This window comes from Sinocyclocheilus anshuiensis, unplaced genomic scaffold, assembly GCF_001515605.1.
Source record: "Sinocyclocheilus anshuiensis isolate Anshui unplaced genomic scaffold, SAMN03320099.WGS_v1.1 scaffold1142, whole genome shotgun sequence".
In the NCBI taxonomy this organism is placed as follows: domain Eukaryota; kingdom Metazoa; phylum Chordata; class Actinopteri; order Cypriniformes; family Cyprinidae; genus Sinocyclocheilus; species Sinocyclocheilus anshuiensis.
The window spans coordinates 599,693-620,346 of NW_015536577.1; the positions used below are offsets into that span (position 1 = coordinate 599,693).

Here is a 20,654-nt window from a genome sequence, read left to right on the forward strand (position 1 = left end):
CGTGCTGGTCTGAAAACGAGGTGTGTTCAGGCGCATTGTTGGCGCGTTGCTATTTTGAGGCAACTGAAATAGACCACGCCATTGACCAACTAAAACCTGCTCTAAAGTCAATGGTGCAGTCGTTTTTTTATTATTTAAAGATCGCGTTAGTATAGGCGGGTGCACAATGCGCATACACTGCTTATTACACACCCAGGGACGCGCAGCAGCACACAACCATGCCAAATATTAAAAATGAAAGGATTACAATGTAAAAGATTATTATTGTGTAGGCTACATAAATTGTACTGCGTTATGCTAACCGATACTTGTCATTTGCACTTACATATTGTTGCTCTTTTTTAGTTTTGATTGCTTCTGTTGTCCTCATTTGTAAGTCGTTTTGGATAAAAGCGTCTGCTAAATGACTAAATGTAAATGTTTTGTATTGTGCTAGGATTTGAATTTAGGTTTAACAGTTTTGAAAAGAGTATGTGGACTTGCAAATTGGCTTGTATGGTACACAAAGTCTTGGTGTTGTTTGTGTCTAAGTGAGAAAAGAATTCATGTAAATTGAAAGATGCAGTCACTTAATGCATTTTGTGCCAAAGCAATGATACATGATCCACAGTTTAGCCCACATAGACCACTGTTGTGCTCACTGTGTGAACAGTTTTGATAAAGTGACCTAAGTATTGAGAAATTGCTCCCAGCGAAAAAAATTTAAAATTAAAAAAACTGTAAAAAGTAGTCAATATAGATAGATGGATGGATGGATGGATGGATAGACAGACAGACGGATGGAGGGATGGATGGATGGATGGATAGATGGATGGAGGGATGGACAGATAGTTAGACAAACAAATTAGACAAATAGAAAGCGATAGACAGAACGATATTATCAGTCAAAGTATATCAGCGTTATACAAGAGTGAAGGACTCGTCCACAATATAATAAATGTTAAACATTTTGCAGACATTGACAGATATATAGACAGACAGATAGATGGATATATAGATACATAAATATATATGCATAAATAGACAGATAAATAGATTGACATTGTGATTCAGAGTATAACAGAGTTCTACAAGTGTGAAGGACTCGTCAACAACTTTCCTAAACATTAAAAAAAGATCCAGATGTCTTACTAGCAAGCAGCAAGATAGGTTGAGTTAGAGAAAGAAAGACCGATTAATGGCTGAGAGTTGTAGAATTGGAAGCAAACAAGCCGAGCGAGAGGCCGACACAATGGGATCTTGGTGCATTGCAGACAGCATTACCATGGAAACGGGGTGGGGGAGAGAGAGAGAAAGAGTGACTTTTCTTGCAAAACTTAATTTAACCGATACCACTTGACTCCCAGAAGAATGTTATTGTATAATATGCGTGGGAACAGGCCATGAACGGCTGAAGTGGTGTGATGTAGCCTCTCCGTGTCAAGATGATGGCCACCTGGCCCTGAGCCTCTGGACCCACCGGCCATCTGCACAGCCTGACCTTCACTTCCCACGGCACAGTGAGGATGCCATAACCTTTCCCTTTCTACCTCTACCTTGACGCTCTTATTCCTTTCCATGTTTTATGGTAAGAAATGTGCATTAATATATAGTTAAAGTCAGTCAAATAATGTCTATTGTTGTTTTTGGTACTATAACTTGAAATTCTGACGGCACCCATTCACTGCAGAGGATCTATTGGTAAGCATATGATGCAATGCTAAATTTCTCCAAATCTGTTCGGAGGAAGAAACAAACTACATCTTGGATGGCCTGAGGATGAGTACACTTTCAACAAATTTTCATTTATTGGTGAACTATTCCTTTAATATGATAGCGCCGTGCGTGAACTCAGGCGCTCAACACACTAAAAGCTTCATCTTTGTCCATTGTCTGTGCAGTTTACATTACATAGTATTTGCATGAAAAATGAAGTATATTTTAGGATTAATGGTTGATCAGAGACTCATAAAACTTCAACTGCACAGCAAAGTACAGAGCAGGTTTGGGTTTGACACTTTTTATGAATCTCAATAATTGGTGACTCTATAAAAGATGACTGAAGATGAAGATGGTTATTGTGGTGGGTTATTGTCTGTTGTCTGCTGCTCCACAGATCCCCTTCCTTCGGCAAAGATATTCCTGACTACAGACTTAAAAATAGAACCCCCACCCTAGCACTCATTCTCTGCACCCCGTCTCCATTTCTCTCTGTTTACTCTCTGGTTTCCTGTCCCTCACTGTCCTCCACTTTATATCAGTCACTGTCTCTCATCAATGATGCTCATCGTCATGGAGATGTGAGGAACAGTATATAATGTGTTACGGGTGTCTCCTGCTGAGATGAGAGGTCTAATGAGTCTCTCAGGCAGGCGTCAAGACAGCCGATGAGGCACAAAGCCAGTCGAGAAACATATGTATGTACCTAATGGAAAATGTAACATATCCTGCTATAGTGTCATTAAATGGACAAATGACCATGGCTATGCTCAGAATAAAATACTAGCGTAATGCTTACTACTGCCTTGCTGTTTTATAGTAGGCAAGACTTAGAATGCTACATTGTCGTCATTACTTTGCATGTTTAAATCAGACATAATTTAAATTATTTGGAAAAGTTTTGTGTAAACATGTCTTATCTTTTGACAGACTGATCTTGATAAGATATGTTTGGAGTGGAATACTAGCATAATGCATGCTGTATTCTGTAAATAACATGCAAAATATTATGTTGCAGGTAATGATAAATGTTTCAAGTATGCTGCACATCCAAACTGTGCAATTTGTTGGTATTCTGTTCTAAAATTTTTGTTAGAATAGAATACCAAAAAATTGCACACTGTGCCATATACACTGTACTTTCTATTTATTACTTCATAAAAACAGTGTGCATAAAAGGTTTCAAACAATAGTATGTTACATTGAGAGAATACCAACATACTTTATACTTCATGCTGTGCATTTATATTACACACTATATGTAAAAAATACCTCTTGAAATGTGTAGTTTCACATTAATTTATAAAAACAGCAGACAGTATACACTGTAAACTGAGCAGGAAGCAGTTTTCTGACAATGTATCATACTGCTATTCAAAAAAATATTGTCGCTAATGCATTCTTTTCTGTAGTATACAGTAGAATATAGTAGTATTGCGTATTGAACTGTTTACCAACATATGTGATGGAAATGCTAACTATTGTTAACATTTACAAAATGTCAACACAATATATACTTACTATATTGTGTCGATTGTGTCGATTTTTAATAAAAAAAAAAACCTTTGGAAACACTGTTTTATTGAGAAAAAAGGGCTTACTAAGATTTGTGGATATCTGGGACCTGAAAGAAGATAATTTGCAATATACACAAATTATATATGGAAAAAGACAGATTTCTTTTTTGATACACCAAAATGCACATAACAATTCAACCATTATTAGTAGTACAAGGCCAAATAGATGGATGAAAAGGGCTGGAAACCACAATTTTTTATTTGTTTTTAATGCATATTAATTTTGTCGATAACAAAACAGCGCAATAATTGAATTTAAATTTGACTTTCCAGAATAGGATACAAACAGACTACTTACTGCGTATTTTAAAAATAGTATGTGAACACATGTTTTTGCAATAAATGTTTTTGTTGCATGTTTCATTCAGGAAGTCTCAGAAATAAATATGTCACCATATGGTCACCAAATATCGCCATGCATATACAACTAATTATAATTGACATATTACTGCCGTCGCTCAATTTTATGTACTTAAAGGGGTCATATGATGCGATTTCAATTTTTCCTTTCTCTTTGGAGTAGGCATCACAGTATGGCAAGGGGCGTAACATTTCCGTCACAACATCATATGACCCCTTTAATATGACTATGTAGGTGTTACAATCTCTAATGATTCAGCACAGCACTAGCCTTGATGGAGAAGTCTTCTTAGGTGGGTTGACTTTTAGCCGCACTCCTGGGGAAAATAAACACAACCGGATCTTCACACCGATGTGACACATCATCAGTTGTGTACCACTCTGTATATGACACATACACCACCCCTATACTGCATACTGCGAAAACAGCATGAGCAGTGTGATAGTATGCAATTCTGAACATCCCAAAATACCTCAGATGAGCATATCATCACAGTACTCTCTCAGCAGTCCACCCTGATGAAAAAGCTCCTGTCGTGTATTTGCTGATACATATTTAGTCTGTGAATAAACTGTTTCTTTTGTGGAAGCCCCCTAATTAGATTCTCCTTCACATCAACGGCCGCTTCACATCACAGACCACCCACGCTCAGATCTTCCTGAAATATCAGCCATTGATTAGTTGTGTCCTGTTGGGCGATAAGGCAGTATTTTTAGCTCGAGTTAATCTAAAATGTCTGTACCCCATGATTTCTGTCTGGGGAGAGCAGGCTGTTGCCACAGATACCAGACAGAAGGATGTGTCTCCGGCACGCAGGGCACTTCTCTTTTTCAGAGACGCAGCCGGCGGCATGCATGACAACGTTGATGCGCTGTTCAGCATAGCCACAGGTGGAAACAGGTTTTGTGTGAAGGTGAAAATAGCATGTTTGTGTGCATCTGCTCACATGCGCTGTCATTTACCTCTGAGAAACAGGTGGAGCGCTCTTCGGGCCACATGTGAGGGTTCGCTACCGTTCTCGGGATGGTGTCACGTGGACTTAGATGAATCTTTTTAGCACCTCTTGCTCTTAGCCCTGGTTCTAACCAACCCCATCCCTCGCTGTCTCTCTCTCTCTGAGCTGCACTCTTTAATATTTCATCAAAGTGTCCCAAAGGACAGACTCTCCCGCTGTTCTGGTATTTACTGTGGATCAGTAGCGAGAGGCTTCTGGGTGAAACAGGCAGAGTAGGCGTTTGGCTACAAGGGAACAGCTGTCGAATGACAAGGACTGAGGGGGGAAGAAATAGACAGGAGATAGATCCATATATAGAAGGATTTTAATGTGTTTTATAAGCATCTTGGAGAAAGCTTTCACCCCTCACCATATGTTGCTTTCTATACATGGGCCAGGAATAATACACATATAGGTTTAGAATAATGGTTGGATCAGTCAGAGCTGTGTTTGTGTGGTTGTCTATGGAAGAATTGTGAGACAAGGTTTAAAAGAAGAAATAAAGTCAGACTGTGGGATATAAAGTTGCAACTGAAAGAAATAAAGTCACAATTATGAGAAACAATGTCACGATTGTGCGATATAAAGTCACATTTTCGCAGTTGTGAAATATAAGATCAAAATAGAATCAAAATTCACAATTGTGAGATTTAAAGTTACCTTGTGAGATTTAAAGTTGCAGTTGCAAGATACGAAGTCAAATAGTGAGATAAAGAAGCACGTTGCAAGATTCAAAGTCACATTTTGAGATTTAAAATCGGAGTTGTCAGATATAAAGAAATGTGAGATACAAAGTTACATTTGAGTTACAGTTACTTTTAGATTAAAAGTCTCATTGTGAGATTTAAAGATTTAAAGTAATCTTGTCAGATTTTAAGTGGCAGTTACATAATACAAAGTCCAATACAGAGATATAAAGTCACATTGTGAGATTTAAAGATTTAATTTCATATTTTGAGATTTTAAGTGGCAGTTACATAATACAAAGTCCAATACAGAGATATAAAGTCACATTGTGAGATTTAAAGTCATATTTTGATATTTAAATAGCAGGTTTGAGATTTGAAGTCACATTGTGAGATATTATAAAGTCACAATTAAGAGAAATAAAGTAGGGGTTGCAAAATATAAATTCAAAATATGAGGTTTAAAATCACAATTACGAGAAACAAAGTTGCAGTGGCAAGAAATAAAATCAAAATATTTAGAATTCACAATTGTGAGATCTTAAGAAACCTTATGAGATGAAGTTGCAAATGCAAGTCAAATATTGAGATATAAAGTAACATTGCAAAATTTAAAGTTACATATTGAGACTTAAAATCGCAATCGTGAGATATAAAAGTCAAACTGTGAGATTTAAAGTGTTTTTCAGTGATAAAGTCAGAATTACAAGCCATGAAGTCACAATTACGAGATTTAAAGTGACATTGTGAGAAATAAAGTGTGAAGTATAAAGTCCAAATTTACAAGAAACAGGAGCTATTGCAAAAATATAAAATTAAAATGTGTCTATAAAGTTACATTGCAAGCTTAAAAGTTTAATTGTGAGATTTATAGACACATTATGCAATACAAGCTCACATTTTCAGATATAAAGTCACATTGTGAGATTTAAAGCTATAGTTATAGTTATATATTATAGCGAGATATAAAGTATTGTGAGATGTAAATTCACAGTTGCGAGATTTTAAAGTCATAATTACCTTATTTTACTCAGCAGTGCAAATAGGCTTCCTTCAGTGTGAGTTATATAGTGTGTGGTATATTTTTATGACTTTGCCATTTCTGAATTTTCTTAATTTACTTTGGAGGAATAAAACAAACACATCCTGACCAGCCAATCAACCAATCGATTGTGTGAGTTTTGACCAGGTCTGGTGTTTGGTCAACCAATGGCAGATGGAGGAATAGTTGGGCAACCCGTAAACATTATTTTTACTGACATACTTATAGAAATGAATTACCCTGTTCATCTTTAAACAAAGACTCCACAAACACACACACAGACTGTTCCTGTTCCCTATAGAATCAACATCTCTGAACTCGGTGGCCACTTTATTCCGCTGCAAACACAGATTCAACACTGTCACATACGGTCCTGTCAGAGGGCTCAACAGAGACACCGAACCCAGTGTCAACTAAATGCACAGTTCCCTTTCACTACCTCACAGCCAGACAGCTGTTACTATAAAATAACCTGTTTATATAAGTCGACAACATGCAGTTATTCTCTTTCACAAAGTATCTGTTCTGAAATGTCACATTGTATTTCACAAACATTTGCTTGCCACAGTGTCTGTGGAGTTTTAGCATCATCTATCTTTCCACAATTACACGTAGTTCATATTTAATTGAACACCTCAGTGAATGGTGACTGCTGTCTTGTTGCTCTGTGTTGCCGTGGCCCACACTGTGCATGTTCTCTCTGTATTTTTAGAAAGCTGTTCTCATTCTCCCTGTCTCTCGCACTCACTCTTGCAGTTATTTTATTTTAAAAACTGAGCTCCATGACAGTAAGCAAGTGTCTGCTGGGAATGCAATACTTGCAGTTCTGCAGTCTGTCTGTATGTATTCTTCTGCAGAAACACTATTGTGCTTCATATCAGTTTAGAACATAGCATCATTTGCAGTGTAGTTGTTTTTTTATATTTGTTAGTAAACACTGTGTAGACATTAATTTCATATGATGCTCCATCTTTAAGTTCTAGGACTCTTGAACCTATTTCTAAATCTCAGAATATTTTGAACTCTTGTCACTTGATCCCTCAGAAATCGATAATTGGTATGTTTACTTTCTCTTTTTGTGCGCATCTGAACTTGGAAGAAATGTTTGAATCTATACAAATGAACCCTTTATGAGGGATATTTTCCATTGTTTGATGACAGAATTTTCATTTCGTGGGAACTATCCCTTTAAATGCTAAGAACAGTACTGTAGTATGCTCATTGTCTTTTTGGCTCTTATCTGATCCTGGAGGTAATTATGAAGTCATCATCGCTCTCTGTTGCTCTACACCTTACATTACCTCTGAGATGTCATCTTTGGCACAGAATGGAGCACCATGTTTTTCTCTTTATCTCTTTCTTAACGTCAGCTGATCTGCAGCCTGTTTCTCTCTCTCTCTCTCGTCCACTCTCTCACTTTATATGGTGAGGTCAGCAGCTTGGCCGTCATTGCCAGGCTCTAACAGATTGCTGGGTGCACTTGTCTTGAGCATCTTCCAGGTTTGTGAGCCGCTTGCCATCATTCTACAAACTCATGGACATCTGAAAGAATTAGAGGCACGGTTGACAGAAAAACACCCTGGAGTCTCACATGGCCAAACCTTTGACTTATGGTACGGTAGAACAGAGCTGAAGGCACACCTTAAAGGGATAGTTCACCCAAAAATGAAAATTACTAATAATTAATTAAATAAAATTTACTCACCCTCAAGCCATCCTAGGCGTATATGACTTCCTTCTTTCAGATGAATCCAATCGGAGTTATATTAAAAATTGTCTTTGATCTTGCGCAACGCCGACCTCATACGTCATCCGCCCGGAGCTGCTTCCGCGTACAACAGTGAGCGCAAGCTACATTAAAGTGATTATTACGTTTTGAAAATTGATATTTTTCTCACAAAAACGCATCGATTTGCTACAGGAGGCCTTTGTTCACCCCCCGGAGCTGTGTGAGGCACTTTTTATTATGAATGGATGGGCTTTATTTCACTTCTTTTGGACTGATGCACTGCAACACCCGCTGACTGCCATTAAACAGCTTGGAAGATCAAAGACAATTTTTAATATAACTCCGATTGGATTCATCTGAAAGAAGGAAGTCATATATGCCTAGGATGCCTTGAGGGTGAGTAATTTATGGCCTAATTTTCATTTTTGGGTGAACTAACCCTTTAAGAAAAATGTGTTTTTCACTGCTCCCATAGTGTATTATTGCAAAAGCAATATGTTTTTATTGAACATTGATGGAGCAACACATTTTGTGGGAAAATAAATCATAAAAATTGGTTTGTTTTGTTTAAAAATCTTACAAATGCATGAGGTGGTGAGGGGGGCCTTTTACTCGGGATAAAAGTCAAGTAAAGTCACCTTTTTTATATAGCACTTTATACAATACAGATCGTTTCAAAGTAGCGCCACAGTAATAAAAAGGAAAATAACAATCAATGATGCAGAAAATTTCAGATATGAGACGATGTTAAATTCTGCTGTAAAGCAGCTCTACAAAGGCAATAGTGTTGTTATTCAGCAAAGTTCACTAGCATGAGGCAAAAGGAACCTAGTACTGATACAAATACTGTACTTTAATGTTTTGCATATATCTAAGTTTATAATTGTTCAAAACAATCACTTCAGCAAAATGTTTACTATTTTCTGTTTATTTTGATAAATTAAGAAACTTATTTTAGTTCAGTAAATGTACGTTGTCATTAAAATATGTTCATTTAAAAAATACAGGGGAAAAATATTTAAAAAAAAGTTACAATTCTGAAAGCTTTGAAGAAAATCCCATAATATGGCTTTACAGTAGTAACAATAAATATAATGTTTTATTACATGTTATAATTAAAATATTTATTTAAATATTATGCTTTATATTTGTTAATACATTCAATACATCTAAATGTATATTTATTATCTTGTCTTTAGCCCCTAAGGCAGGTGTACCTTTTATCCCAAATACAATACTTTTACATACAGTATTCTTCAGTTACTGAAAAACAGTTGATTGAATTATCTTGAACAGAACTAAAAATCATTAACAAGACATTTTGTCTCAAAATATTTTCTGTAATTTTATTAATTCTCATTTGCTACATAAATCTACAAAAAAGCATAAATGATTAGCTCAAATTAGCGCAGAATCAACTTTGCATTGCTGCCCACAACTGTGTCAAGAATCAAGCGAATTTTCACATGCATAGTAAAACGTGGATGTTTAGGAAAAGCACTGTCGTATGTTTTTGTGCTATTTAGTGGTTCAGAAGAGAATAAAACCAAATGTGCCTTTCACCGTGGTGCAGCTTTAGCCTCATTGTACCTTATATTCTGACCAACAGTGTTGGGGGTAATATATTACAAGTAATGCAAGTTACGTAATCAGATTACTTTTTTTCAAGTAACTAGTAAAGTAACGCATTACTTTTTAATTTACAAGAGAATATCTGAGTTACTTTTTTTTTTTCAATTTATTGATTGACAGCTCTCCTGTCCCCATGTTGAGAGAAATCAGATGATGATGTCTGTGACTTTTTTTAAAGTATTAAAGGCTCAAAGGTCTTGACCTTCCTGACTGTATTGTAGTCATATAATGTTATCATTTTGATATAATCGATTGAAATCATATTTAATTAAGTGCATTAAAAACATGTTTAACTATTAACTAATTTAAATTAACAAGTGTGATTTATTGTGTCGAACATTCTGCACGCAACCCAGTTACAGCATGATTTCCTTCATTGCTTAAAATTGACACTATTATTTAACATCATTTAGACCCTTTCTAGTGCATCGACATGACACAAAAACAAAATCCAAACACAAAACCCCACATTACAATAGCAAAAACAAGTTTTGCTATTAGACACTGTGACAGCTTGTTTTAGGCTAAACATGCAAACCTAATACTCTCCAAATAATTTACCCATTATGGTTTTTCCCTAATTATTATAATATATATATATATATATATAAAACGAGGTGTTGGAAACACTTGTCAGAGATTTTGGTCCATATTGACATGATAGCATCATTCAGTTGCTGCAGATTTGTTGGCTGCACATCCATGATGCAAATCTCCTGCTCCACCACATCCCAAAGGTGCTCTATTTGATTAAGATCTGGTGATATTTGAGTATAAAACTTCCGCTTATCATCTTGACCATGTCTACATGCCTAAATGCAATGAGTTGCTGCCATGTGATTAGCTGATTAGATATTTGCATTAACAAGTAGTTGAAAAGGTGTACCTTATAACTTGGCCAGTGAGTGTATATGTTTTTAAGGAGTTTCAAGCCCAAGAGTTTGGTGCTCTATTCATGGAAAATGACCAGTGTTGCATATGTGTATTTTTGTGTAGATGGTGGAACAAAGAAGCTACGCAGCACCATCCGGCGGAGCACAGAGACGGGTATCGCAGTGGAGATGAGGAACCGTGTCACACGGCAGGGCAGTAAGGACTCAACAGATGGCAGCACTAACAGCAACAGCTCTGATGGGACGTGAGTGTGAACACATTTAATTAATCACTGCATCCGAATGCATTTATATCTGACCCAATCTCACAAAAACATGTCCACATTTCAAAATCAAATGTGCTTAATTGCCATGAAAATAATGTCACAATTCAAATATGGTGCAATATGCAACAACTAATTGATCAAATCTGTAAATGATTAGTAATAATATTAAAATAAAAAGGAATAAAATTATTACATTTTTATTTATAATTAAATTTTTTTTTTTTTTTAATAATTAACAAATATTGGATTTTTTTTAAATCTGGGTAATTGATTAATCAAATAAATAATCCACAGATTAATCGGTTATCAAAATGATAGCTACTTGCAGCCATAAATATGGTCAAAACTTGACAGGTTTCATGAGATTCTCCCATCTGTGTATAACGTGAGGCACTGTCAAAGTATATGATTAAGTAGCACTGTATATTGCACTGGTTAGAAACAAACCTGCTTTGTATTGATGAGTTTGATTGATCACCCATTTCACACATCTCACCGGGTGTATTTCAGGTTCATCTTCCCCACCACTCGCCTCGGCCCTGAGAGCCAGTTCAGTGACTTCCTGGACGGTCTTGGTCCTGCTCAGATAGTGGGGCGGCAGACATTAGCCACACCGCCAATGGGTAAGACACCTGCATACTGGCCAGTTTGCACTCAATACAATAATTGCCGTCATGTTCATAAAAAAGGGCTATTTTGACATTTTATTTTGATTTCATATAAAAATGTGTGTAATTTGTGTAATTATTACATTGAATACATTTATATATTTAAGTACATTTATTCATATATTTTACATTTATTAAATTGCAACTTTATCATTACAAATGTGTAATTACAAATATATGATATATTTATATACTGAGCATGGTATATAAACTGTAGAAATGATATGGTGCATGGTAAATGTGAACCTTTTCATGAGCTCAGGTTGGCTGAGCTGGAGATACTGATTTGTTAGACATAATACGGGTCTAATTCTCACTTTTATGATCAAATATCAAGGTAGAAACTCTCAAGAGTGGAGGTTATATTTTGTTCTTTGTCTCCACCTGCTGTTGATTGATTTCATTGCAAGCAGGTTTTATAAGCACATGGTTTCCTCTGTGTAGGTGATGTTTACATTGGTGTGGTGGATAGAGGGGGTCAGTTAGAGGTCGAGATCACGCAGGCCCGAGGTCTGACCCCTAAACCAGGCTCAAAGAACATTCAAGGTAACCCACCGTTAAACATGATTGAGTTGTTTCATTTTATCTACATTACCTGTTAGGTAAGAACACAGAACACTGTTTCATGATTGCATGTTTCCTTCTCTGTCAGCAACATATGTAAAGGTTTATGTCCTGGAGAATGGAATGTGTCTTGCTAAGAAGAAAACCAAAGTGATGAAGAAAACCCTGGATCCAACCTTCCAGCAATCCCTGATGTTTGACGAGAGCCCGCAGGGGAAAGTGCTACAGGTATTACAAGTCAAAATCACTCCAGCTGTCCTTCACAAACACACTCTTCAGAAAACAGCATACTAACATCTATATCTACAGCGGTCCCAAAAAGTATTTAAGGCCATAAAATGTTTTAACAATCTTGCACAGTCTTAAATTTGTTTATGGAAACACAGGAGTGTTAGATATTACTGTTACCTTTCAGTCAGTCATTTCGAAGTTATGTCAAAGTTCCAACACTAGGGGTCGCACTTGGGAGCCCAGACACCTCTGACATCATTGAGAAGAGGCCAATGAAACTGGCGAGCAAAATTTACATAGCTGGCCACACCCCGGATATCCAGGTATAAATAGGCCAGCGTGGCATTTGCTCACTTGTTCTCTTCTTCGAAGCCGATGCAGCATCTCTTTTAGAGATGCAGCACTTCATTCCCCTCTCAATCTCCTCGTCATTGGATCTATGGCACAAGCAGCGGTTTCTCCCTTGCTCATACACAGATAAGTGTAGTGAGAGTACCCCTGGGTGATTCAATTGCGATCTTTGCGAGCAAATTTCCTTCTGCAAATAGCAATTTCTCTAAAAGAGCTTCACGGGTGGATTTGTGTGTGTTTACAACATGCCTTTCCCTCTGTGCCCTTCTGGTTGCAGTTTGTACATTTCACCCTCTGACAGGCACAATCACTGTGCTCAGTGTTTGGGCTGTGCCCATGCTGAAGCAGCTTTTGTGGATGGTTTATGTCCTTCTTGTGAGGACATGGCTATCGGCACCTTGCACTCGTGGCTGCCGTTCTTTTTTTTTAAAGAAGACCGCGAATAACCTCAGATGCTACCTCTCATTCCTCCAACAGCACGTGTTCTCCAGTAGAGTTTCTAGGTGAGTTTGAGTTTCGATCTCTCATTCAGAGCTCGCGATTAGGATGAGTTGTCTATCGCAGCATATGAGTCTGACTGAGCGAAAGCGGATGACTCTACTCAACCCTCTACGGACACCTTGGCAATTGAATCGCCATTGGCTAGTACATTTTTTAGTTTACTCGCCAGACTGATACAATATATATATATATATATGTATATAAAATGGCACAGTTTTATAAATATCTAAAAGTACACTCTTAACATCAGTCAGTCAAGCATTATATTGATATAATCAATATTATTTAATGATAGAACTTTTGTAATTAGAATTAAAACTTGATAACCATGTATGAATGCATATTAGTCATTTTAACTGAACTTCGGACTGGTGGTGGTGCTTTTTTGGTCATTCAGTGTTTCTGTAAAAAAAAACTGGGAAAAAAATAACACAAATACTGATAAGATGATAATGATACGAATTCTTCTAATAAGAACAATCGCACTAAGGATTAATGAGCTGCTGGATTCATGAATATTAATCAGGTTGTGTGCGTTCGCTCGAACTGATTTGCTGAAATCAAAACACGGACGATAATAGGCGAGCACCAGCCAATGAGATTGCCGTTTGCGCATTAGTTCCGCCCACTACCGGAGAACCCGGCAGTTCTTAAAAGCTGAAGAATTCCAAAGGAACGCCGTTATTTCGACAGGAAGATACAACAAAGAACATCGTTTACATGTAGCGCGTCAATTCTCTCTCTCTGCGTGTGTGTGAGACAAAGTGACGCCGAGTCGTGCGCCTTCACACTAGAGTTTACGGTACGTCAAATACAGGTGTGCTGCGCATCCATTGATATGAACTGAAAAATAGCACAGATCGCTTGATGGAGAGTGAAACTCTGAAGCGTTCAGTCAGAGTGTTCGGCGAGTGAAAATATATCTGTGCCAAACTTATACTTAGCCTCCAACTCACACACTGGTGAGTAAAATCTGAGAATTTATTAGCCATTGGCTAATATTAGACATCATTTAGTTGCCCAGAGCAAAGATTTAGTCGCATATGCGAGTGATTTACTCGCAATGTAGAGGATTGCCACTGAACCGGCACTTCCGGGTGCTGTGTATCAGTTTGAGCCTGACGCTGAGATGGCAGCCGTGCTTAGCCGGGCAACAGAGACCACCAGGCTTAAGTGGTCTCCTCCACCCTGTCCTGGGCTCTCTCGGTTGATTGATTCTTAGAGACCGAGCGCGAAACTCTGCCACACTCTGCCTCAGTTCCTTTCTTTCCAGGAAGTGCACGAGGAGCTGATGAAATCGTGGAAGGCATAACATATACACTGATACGCGGTCCAGCAAAGGGATATACAGGGGTCCCCCGGATGGAGAGAGCGATTGCGGTGCATTTTGCATACAAAACTGTGGTGCCGTCCGAAATTCCCATCCAGAGCACCTAAGTTACCTTGTCTCTTGGGGTGAGAGCTTATACTGCTTCTGGACAAGCTGTGTCCACTCTGCACGCCATGACTGACCTGCAGTAGTTTAGGCCAGGATCTGCATGGGGGTGATCCCAACCCGGAGCATGCAGGAACTGTGTCCGGTGACTGATTATGCCCTTCAGGCTACGGAGGTCACAAAGCAGGCTCTGGGGAGGGCGATGTCCACATTAGTGGCCCAGAAGCGCCACCTGTGTCTCAACATGACGGGGATGCGGGTTCTGAGAAGGTGCGCTTTCTTGATGCCCCCATTTCCCAGGTTGGTCTCTCTAGCAACACTTTCTGAGAATTTGTCCAGCAATTCTTGACGGTAAGAAAGTGGGCGAAAGTATTCTTCCTCAGCTTGGGTTGGGTACTATCCTTGGACCCCCAATGTATCAATCTCTACCTGCTTGTCGCGGGGACGCCCGGCGAGAACTGCACTGATCCTGCAGTAGCCTGGACTGGCGGTTAAGCCCGACTAACGGCTATCTTCTCGCAGACAGGTGGCACCACCAGTTCATTCTCAGGTTGCTTAGAACCCTCAGGCAGGTTTCATATAGCAGACCTGAGATGAGTGACCCAGGGTATTTGCTGATCTGCCAGCTCCTCTTCTGTTGGGGGACGGGAGGTGGATGCTGCATCACATAGGTTATCTGCCATTCGGCAGACAGCCATCAAGTGGTCAATAAAAAAGGAATTCATTCTTCCCTTGGTCATTCTACTCGCACAGCGTTTCTGGCCCTTGGTATCACGTTTTGATGCACCAGGTCAGATCTCAAGCCAGTATGATGAACCTAGGCAAACTTTGGCTCCTTCATACGTCAGAGGCTTCCCCAGCAGACCTGGAGGACAAGGCTGGTGATGCGCACCTTTCACCGAGTGCCTCGAAGGACACAATGTCCTCTGCCATGGTGAGCCTTGTTCCACAATGCCACTGGAACGCTGCCTCAGGTATGTCGAACATAGTCCCTCTGTGACCATTGGCAAGGTGTCTGGACTCCCCAGCCCTTTCCAATGGCTACTCAGGGCCGTTCGGCTCGGCTATCAGTTTGCTAGGTGCCCACCAAAGTTCAGTGGCATTCTGTTACCCCGGTTCAAGACTGTGCTCCCCAAGCACGGAATAGCGGTTCCTCTTGAATTATTCAGAAGCTCCTGGGTATGGTGTCCTTGGCCGTGTCAGCTTCCCCAGCAGACCTGGAGGACAAGGCTGGTGATACGCACCTTTCACCGAGTGCCTCGAAGGACACAATGTCCTCTGCCATGGTGAGCCTTGTTCCACAATGCCACTGGAACGCTGCCTCAGGTATGTCGAACATAGTCCCTCTGTGACCATTGGCAAGGTGTCTGGACTCCCCAGCCCTTTCCAATGGCTACTCAGGGCCGTTCGGCTCGGCTATCAGTTTGCTAGGTGCCCACCAAAGTTCAGTGGCATTCTGTTACCCCGGTTCAAGACTGTGCTCCCCAAGCACGGAATAGCGGTTCCTCTTGAATTATTCAGAAGCTCCTGGGTATGGCGTCCTTGGCCGTGTCATGCCACCAGACGATGCTTATTAGACCGCTTCAGCACTGCCTGTATGACCGAGTTCTGAGATGAGCATGGCGCCTTAGTTCGCACCGTGTGGCTTTCACATGAGGTGATGTCCCATTCCAATCCTTGGAAGGACCTCTGTTTCTACAGGTGGGTGTGCCTCTAGATCTGTGTCCAAAAGCACCGTTCTAACAATGGATGCATCCAGGATAGATTGAGGTGCTTCATGCAACAGCCGTGCAGCCTTAGGGACCTGTTCGGTTGCTGCCTGCACGAGCATTCGATTGCCCAAAAGTTGTCAGCAGTGCTTTTTTCTTGGGGAGGTCTCGACCGTTGATCCAGGACAAGCACGTGCTAGTCCGGATGCACAGCACAGCAACGGCAGCCACCAGAGCAGTAGTCGTTCCCGTCGTATGCCACAGCTTGCCCGTTATCTCCTCCTGGAGCCAGCAGGAACTTAGGTTTCTGCAAACCATTCTCATTCTGGGTGACCTCATTTGCTCAGCGGAATCGCTCTTGCAATCTAATTTAATAATAATAATATTTCATAGTAATAAATTAAATATGTTATTATTTAATATATATTATTTTTGTCTTTTGATTGTTTACAAAATTAATCTTAGGCCCTGTCCACACGAACGCGGTTATTTTTAAAACCGCAGCTTTTTCTACGCGGTTAGGCCGTTCGTCCACACACAAACGCAGCATCAGGTTACTGAAACCGAACATTTTTGAATTTTCAGACTCATATTTTCAGAGTTTTTGGCTTGTGCCGGCGGAGCATGCGCTGTTATCTCCACCTACTGGAAACTTTTTCAGGCTTCTGATTGGCCAACATGGCTTTTACGGTTGAGATTATATCGCCACCTGTTGGTTTGGCATGCTCTTGACAGTGCATCATATCATGTGTTTGCGTTTTCATGTGGACGGAGATTTTTTTAAAAACGGAAGGAAAAACTCTGTTTATTAAAATACCCGTGTACGTGTGGACATGGCCTTAAATTATTTTTAGTATTTGCAATAAAGGTCTTAAAATATTTTACATTTGGAATTTATTTAAAAAATATGTACTACAGTTTAAAAGTTTTGAATCGTTACATTTTTTTTTGTTTTTGAAAGAAGTCCCTTATGCTTACCAAGGCTGCATTTATTTGATTGAATATACAGTAAAAACTGTAATTTTGTGAAATATCAATAACATTTTCTGTTTGAATATATTTTAAAATGTAATTTATTGCTGTGATCAAGGCTGGATTTTCAGCATCATTATTCCAGGCTTCAGTGTCACATGATCCTTCAGAAATCATTCTAATATGCTGATTTGCTGCTCAAGAAACATTTCTGATTACTAACATTGTTAAAAACAGTTGTGCTGTTTCATATTTTTGTGACACATTTTCACGATTTTTTGATGAATAGAAGAACAGAGCAGCATTTATTTTAAATAGAAATATTTTGTAACATTATAAATGTATTTACTGTCACTTTTTGACGTATTAACTATTTAAAAACAAATCTTACTGACCCCAAACTTATAAACAGTATTTTATTTACTCTTTTCTAGAAGAACTGTTTTTTTTTTATCATAAATTATAAAACAAAATATGTACTGTTCAAATTAAAACAAAAAGTACACTGCAACATTTTTAAATGTGTCTAAAACTTATGACACACAAAAATGTGTGAATATCATTGCATTACATAAGAAACTCTAATCAAACCAAGTGCAAATGCTATATTTGGGGGCGCTGAATATTAAACCTCGCCACATGCTGATCCTTCATTTGTAACCTTTAACCTGCCCAGGTGATCGTGTGGGGCGATTACGGCCGCATGGACAGCAAGTGTTTCATGGGAATGGCTCAGATCCTCCTGGATGATCTAGACCTGACATCGATGGTGGGCGGCTGGTACAAGCTCTTCCCCACCTCCTCTATGGCGGACCCCAGCATCGGCCCCCTGACGCGCCGACTCTCCCAGTCCTCGCTTGAGAGCGCCACCAGCCCCTCATGCACCTAAGCACGTCCACGCCCCATTCTAAATATGCCAGTCTTCTCTATCTCTATGTGTGTATGTTTGTTCAATATACCCCGCCACGACCCCAGACACATGAACACACACTCTGATAGATGCAGCCAACTCGCCCGGGGCTGGAACGCTCCTCTTTACCGATACAGATATTAAGAGTTGGATACAAATCAGGCGTGACACATATAACACACACACCCTCACAGATGGATATGGGTGTAACCAGCAACATGCGGTTGTAGGGTAGTCAAGAATCAGTCATGGCTAGTTACATGCAGATCCATTGTCCACAGGTCAACCAGTAGGGGCATTTGATAAATCCGCCGAGAAATGTTCCTGACAATGTAGCATTCGTGTTGATGTCACGTCACACGGGAAGCAGAATGGGTTCTCCAAGACTAGTAGTTTCCAGACCCTTGAGGGTCAGTCATTTCTCTATGCCAAACCCAATCAAAGTTTTATTTTTTAAAAACCAAAGCAATTCTTATTATCTATAGTGTTATGTTATAGAGTATGGATATGTAGCAGAGTCAGTGACTTAGACAAGATGCAAAAAACAAAGACCTATTAGAAAAAAAAGGTGCGGTCACATTAGCGAAATTTAGTTGGCAAAGAAATCCATTTTCCATTGTCTATAGTGTAGCGATGTATGAAGTCACTTTCAAACCAAGCAACTTTTAGCGCAGCGATTGCGCCTGACCAACTTGAAGATGAACGAAATCTGCTTCGGGACTTTTTCACCCTTGCGCAAAACTCCAAATCGCACGGATTCCTATAGAAATTACTGGAATTCACCTGCAAAATTTCGCAGAGCAACATTAAATGTGATCGCACCTCTAGACTACATACACAATTAAACGTTTAAAGGGCAAGGCTTTACTCCATGTCAGGTTATTTATTAGAAATGCACACGATTCCTGACGCATAAAGTAGCGTATTTTTTTTCTTTTCAGAGAGCTGAATAAATAAATATATAGATCGATATTTGTGTTTATGTATTTATCGACTGCATTCTGCACGTTAACTCGCAACCCTTGTTGAGCAAAATATGTAAAGTGCTATTTTAAGCTTGCCTTTAATATTACGTAGACTTATAGATGGTAGGTTATTTATTTTGCTAATGTTTCATTCTCACTTTTTGTCTGAACAACACAATCTGCACTGAGCTGCAGACGTAGTCCGAGGGACTTGAATCCTCCGAAGGAGAACCAACTTTCCTGTTAAACCAGCAACCCTCATACATAGCTGCATTGTGGGATACGCCGAACAGTGTCCACTGGCAAGCAAGAGAACTTTTCTTGTAGCAAGTACCGAAGATTTCTGGGAAGTTAGAGCCACACAAGACTTTACCGCCTCAAGTAGTTTTGGGTTTCTTTCTACCAGCATTTAGAACTGTTAAAGGCCTTCCCATTTCCTGTTACTCTCAGGAGGTCACGCTGAACAAAACACACACACACAACAATATGAGGACTAGTGATGGGGTCGCTCTCTCAACAGGATCTTGAAGCCCAGAACAAATGATATTCTGTAAACTCCTGGACACTTTTGTTTTTTTGTTTTGTCTTTGAACTTTGCCATTGTGACTACTTCTGTCCAATCAGCAGTCTTCTTTAGCTTCGTCTCTGAAGCTGAGTGGCTCTAGACGGTTTCTTCATTCAATCTTTGGTGTTATGGAGACTTGTGGATGGAAAGCAGCACTGTAGGTAAAAATCTAAGTATTCATCCCACTCCTGTCAGCCTCCTGGTTTTGTTTTCATAGCTCCTCTGTATATATCAGAGCGGAAGAAGGTACCTTACACATCACAATATCTCTGTACCAGTTCATAATTTTATTCATGTCAAATGAGTCACATCTTCTGTAGAGGTGATGGTAACACATAATATGATTCATATGTGACGGTATCAGTAAAAACCAGAACATTATTCATTTCTAAATTCCCATATGTATACCAAATCATTAAAGACATTCGTATAATTCAATCTGTTCAAACTTTCTTTGATGGAAGCTCACAATCTCTAAATATTGTTTGATTCTCTGATTTGCATCATGGTGGTGTAGATAGATCTACTTTTAAAGGCAGATTATGAGACGATTAGCAAACATTTAATCTGATTTATCATTTTGAATCGCATCAACGTTTGAAATATTTTAAAATTGTGTTTTTTACATGCTGTTTTTCTGCCAATTTCACCGCTACTCTAATTAAGATGTACAGCACACAATTTGACCATTTATCTGGATATTCATAAGAAAGTGTGCCTCACATTCCATACTTTCAAAATCTCTTTTTTTTTTCTTTATTGTTTTTAATTATCCTAGGCCATTCCATCAATGCATTTTACATGCACACATTTCAATGCATTTGGTAAGATGTAGATACTATAAAACACTTAAATATCGCAATGAATAGTCATGTTTGCGTTAAATCCTGAGAAAAATGTAAATT

At 39.0% G+C, this 20,654-nt stretch overlaps 1 protein-coding gene across 1 annotated transcript in view; it reads left to right on the forward strand.

Moving 5' to 3' along the window:
- The window catches only part of LOC107702460 (regulating synaptic membrane exocytosis protein 3-like), a 72,116-nt gene extending 52,640 nt beyond the window's left edge, over positions 1 to 19,476 (forward strand). The window contains exons 3-7 of the mRNA XM_016504793.1: positions 10,716 to 10,857; positions 11,389 to 11,501; positions 11,991 to 12,092; positions 12,199 to 12,338; positions 17,986 to 19,476. Coding sequence (XP_016360279.1) covers positions 10,716 to 10,857; positions 11,389 to 11,501; positions 11,991 to 12,092; positions 12,199 to 12,338; positions 17,986 to 18,198 — 710 coding nt within the window. The 3' untranslated portion in view covers positions 18,199 to 19,476. The remainder of the gene's footprint in view (positions 1 to 10,715; positions 10,858 to 11,388; positions 11,502 to 11,990; positions 12,093 to 12,198; positions 12,339 to 17,985) is intronic.
- The last annotated feature ends 1,178 nt before the right edge of the window (positions 19,477 to 20,654 follow it).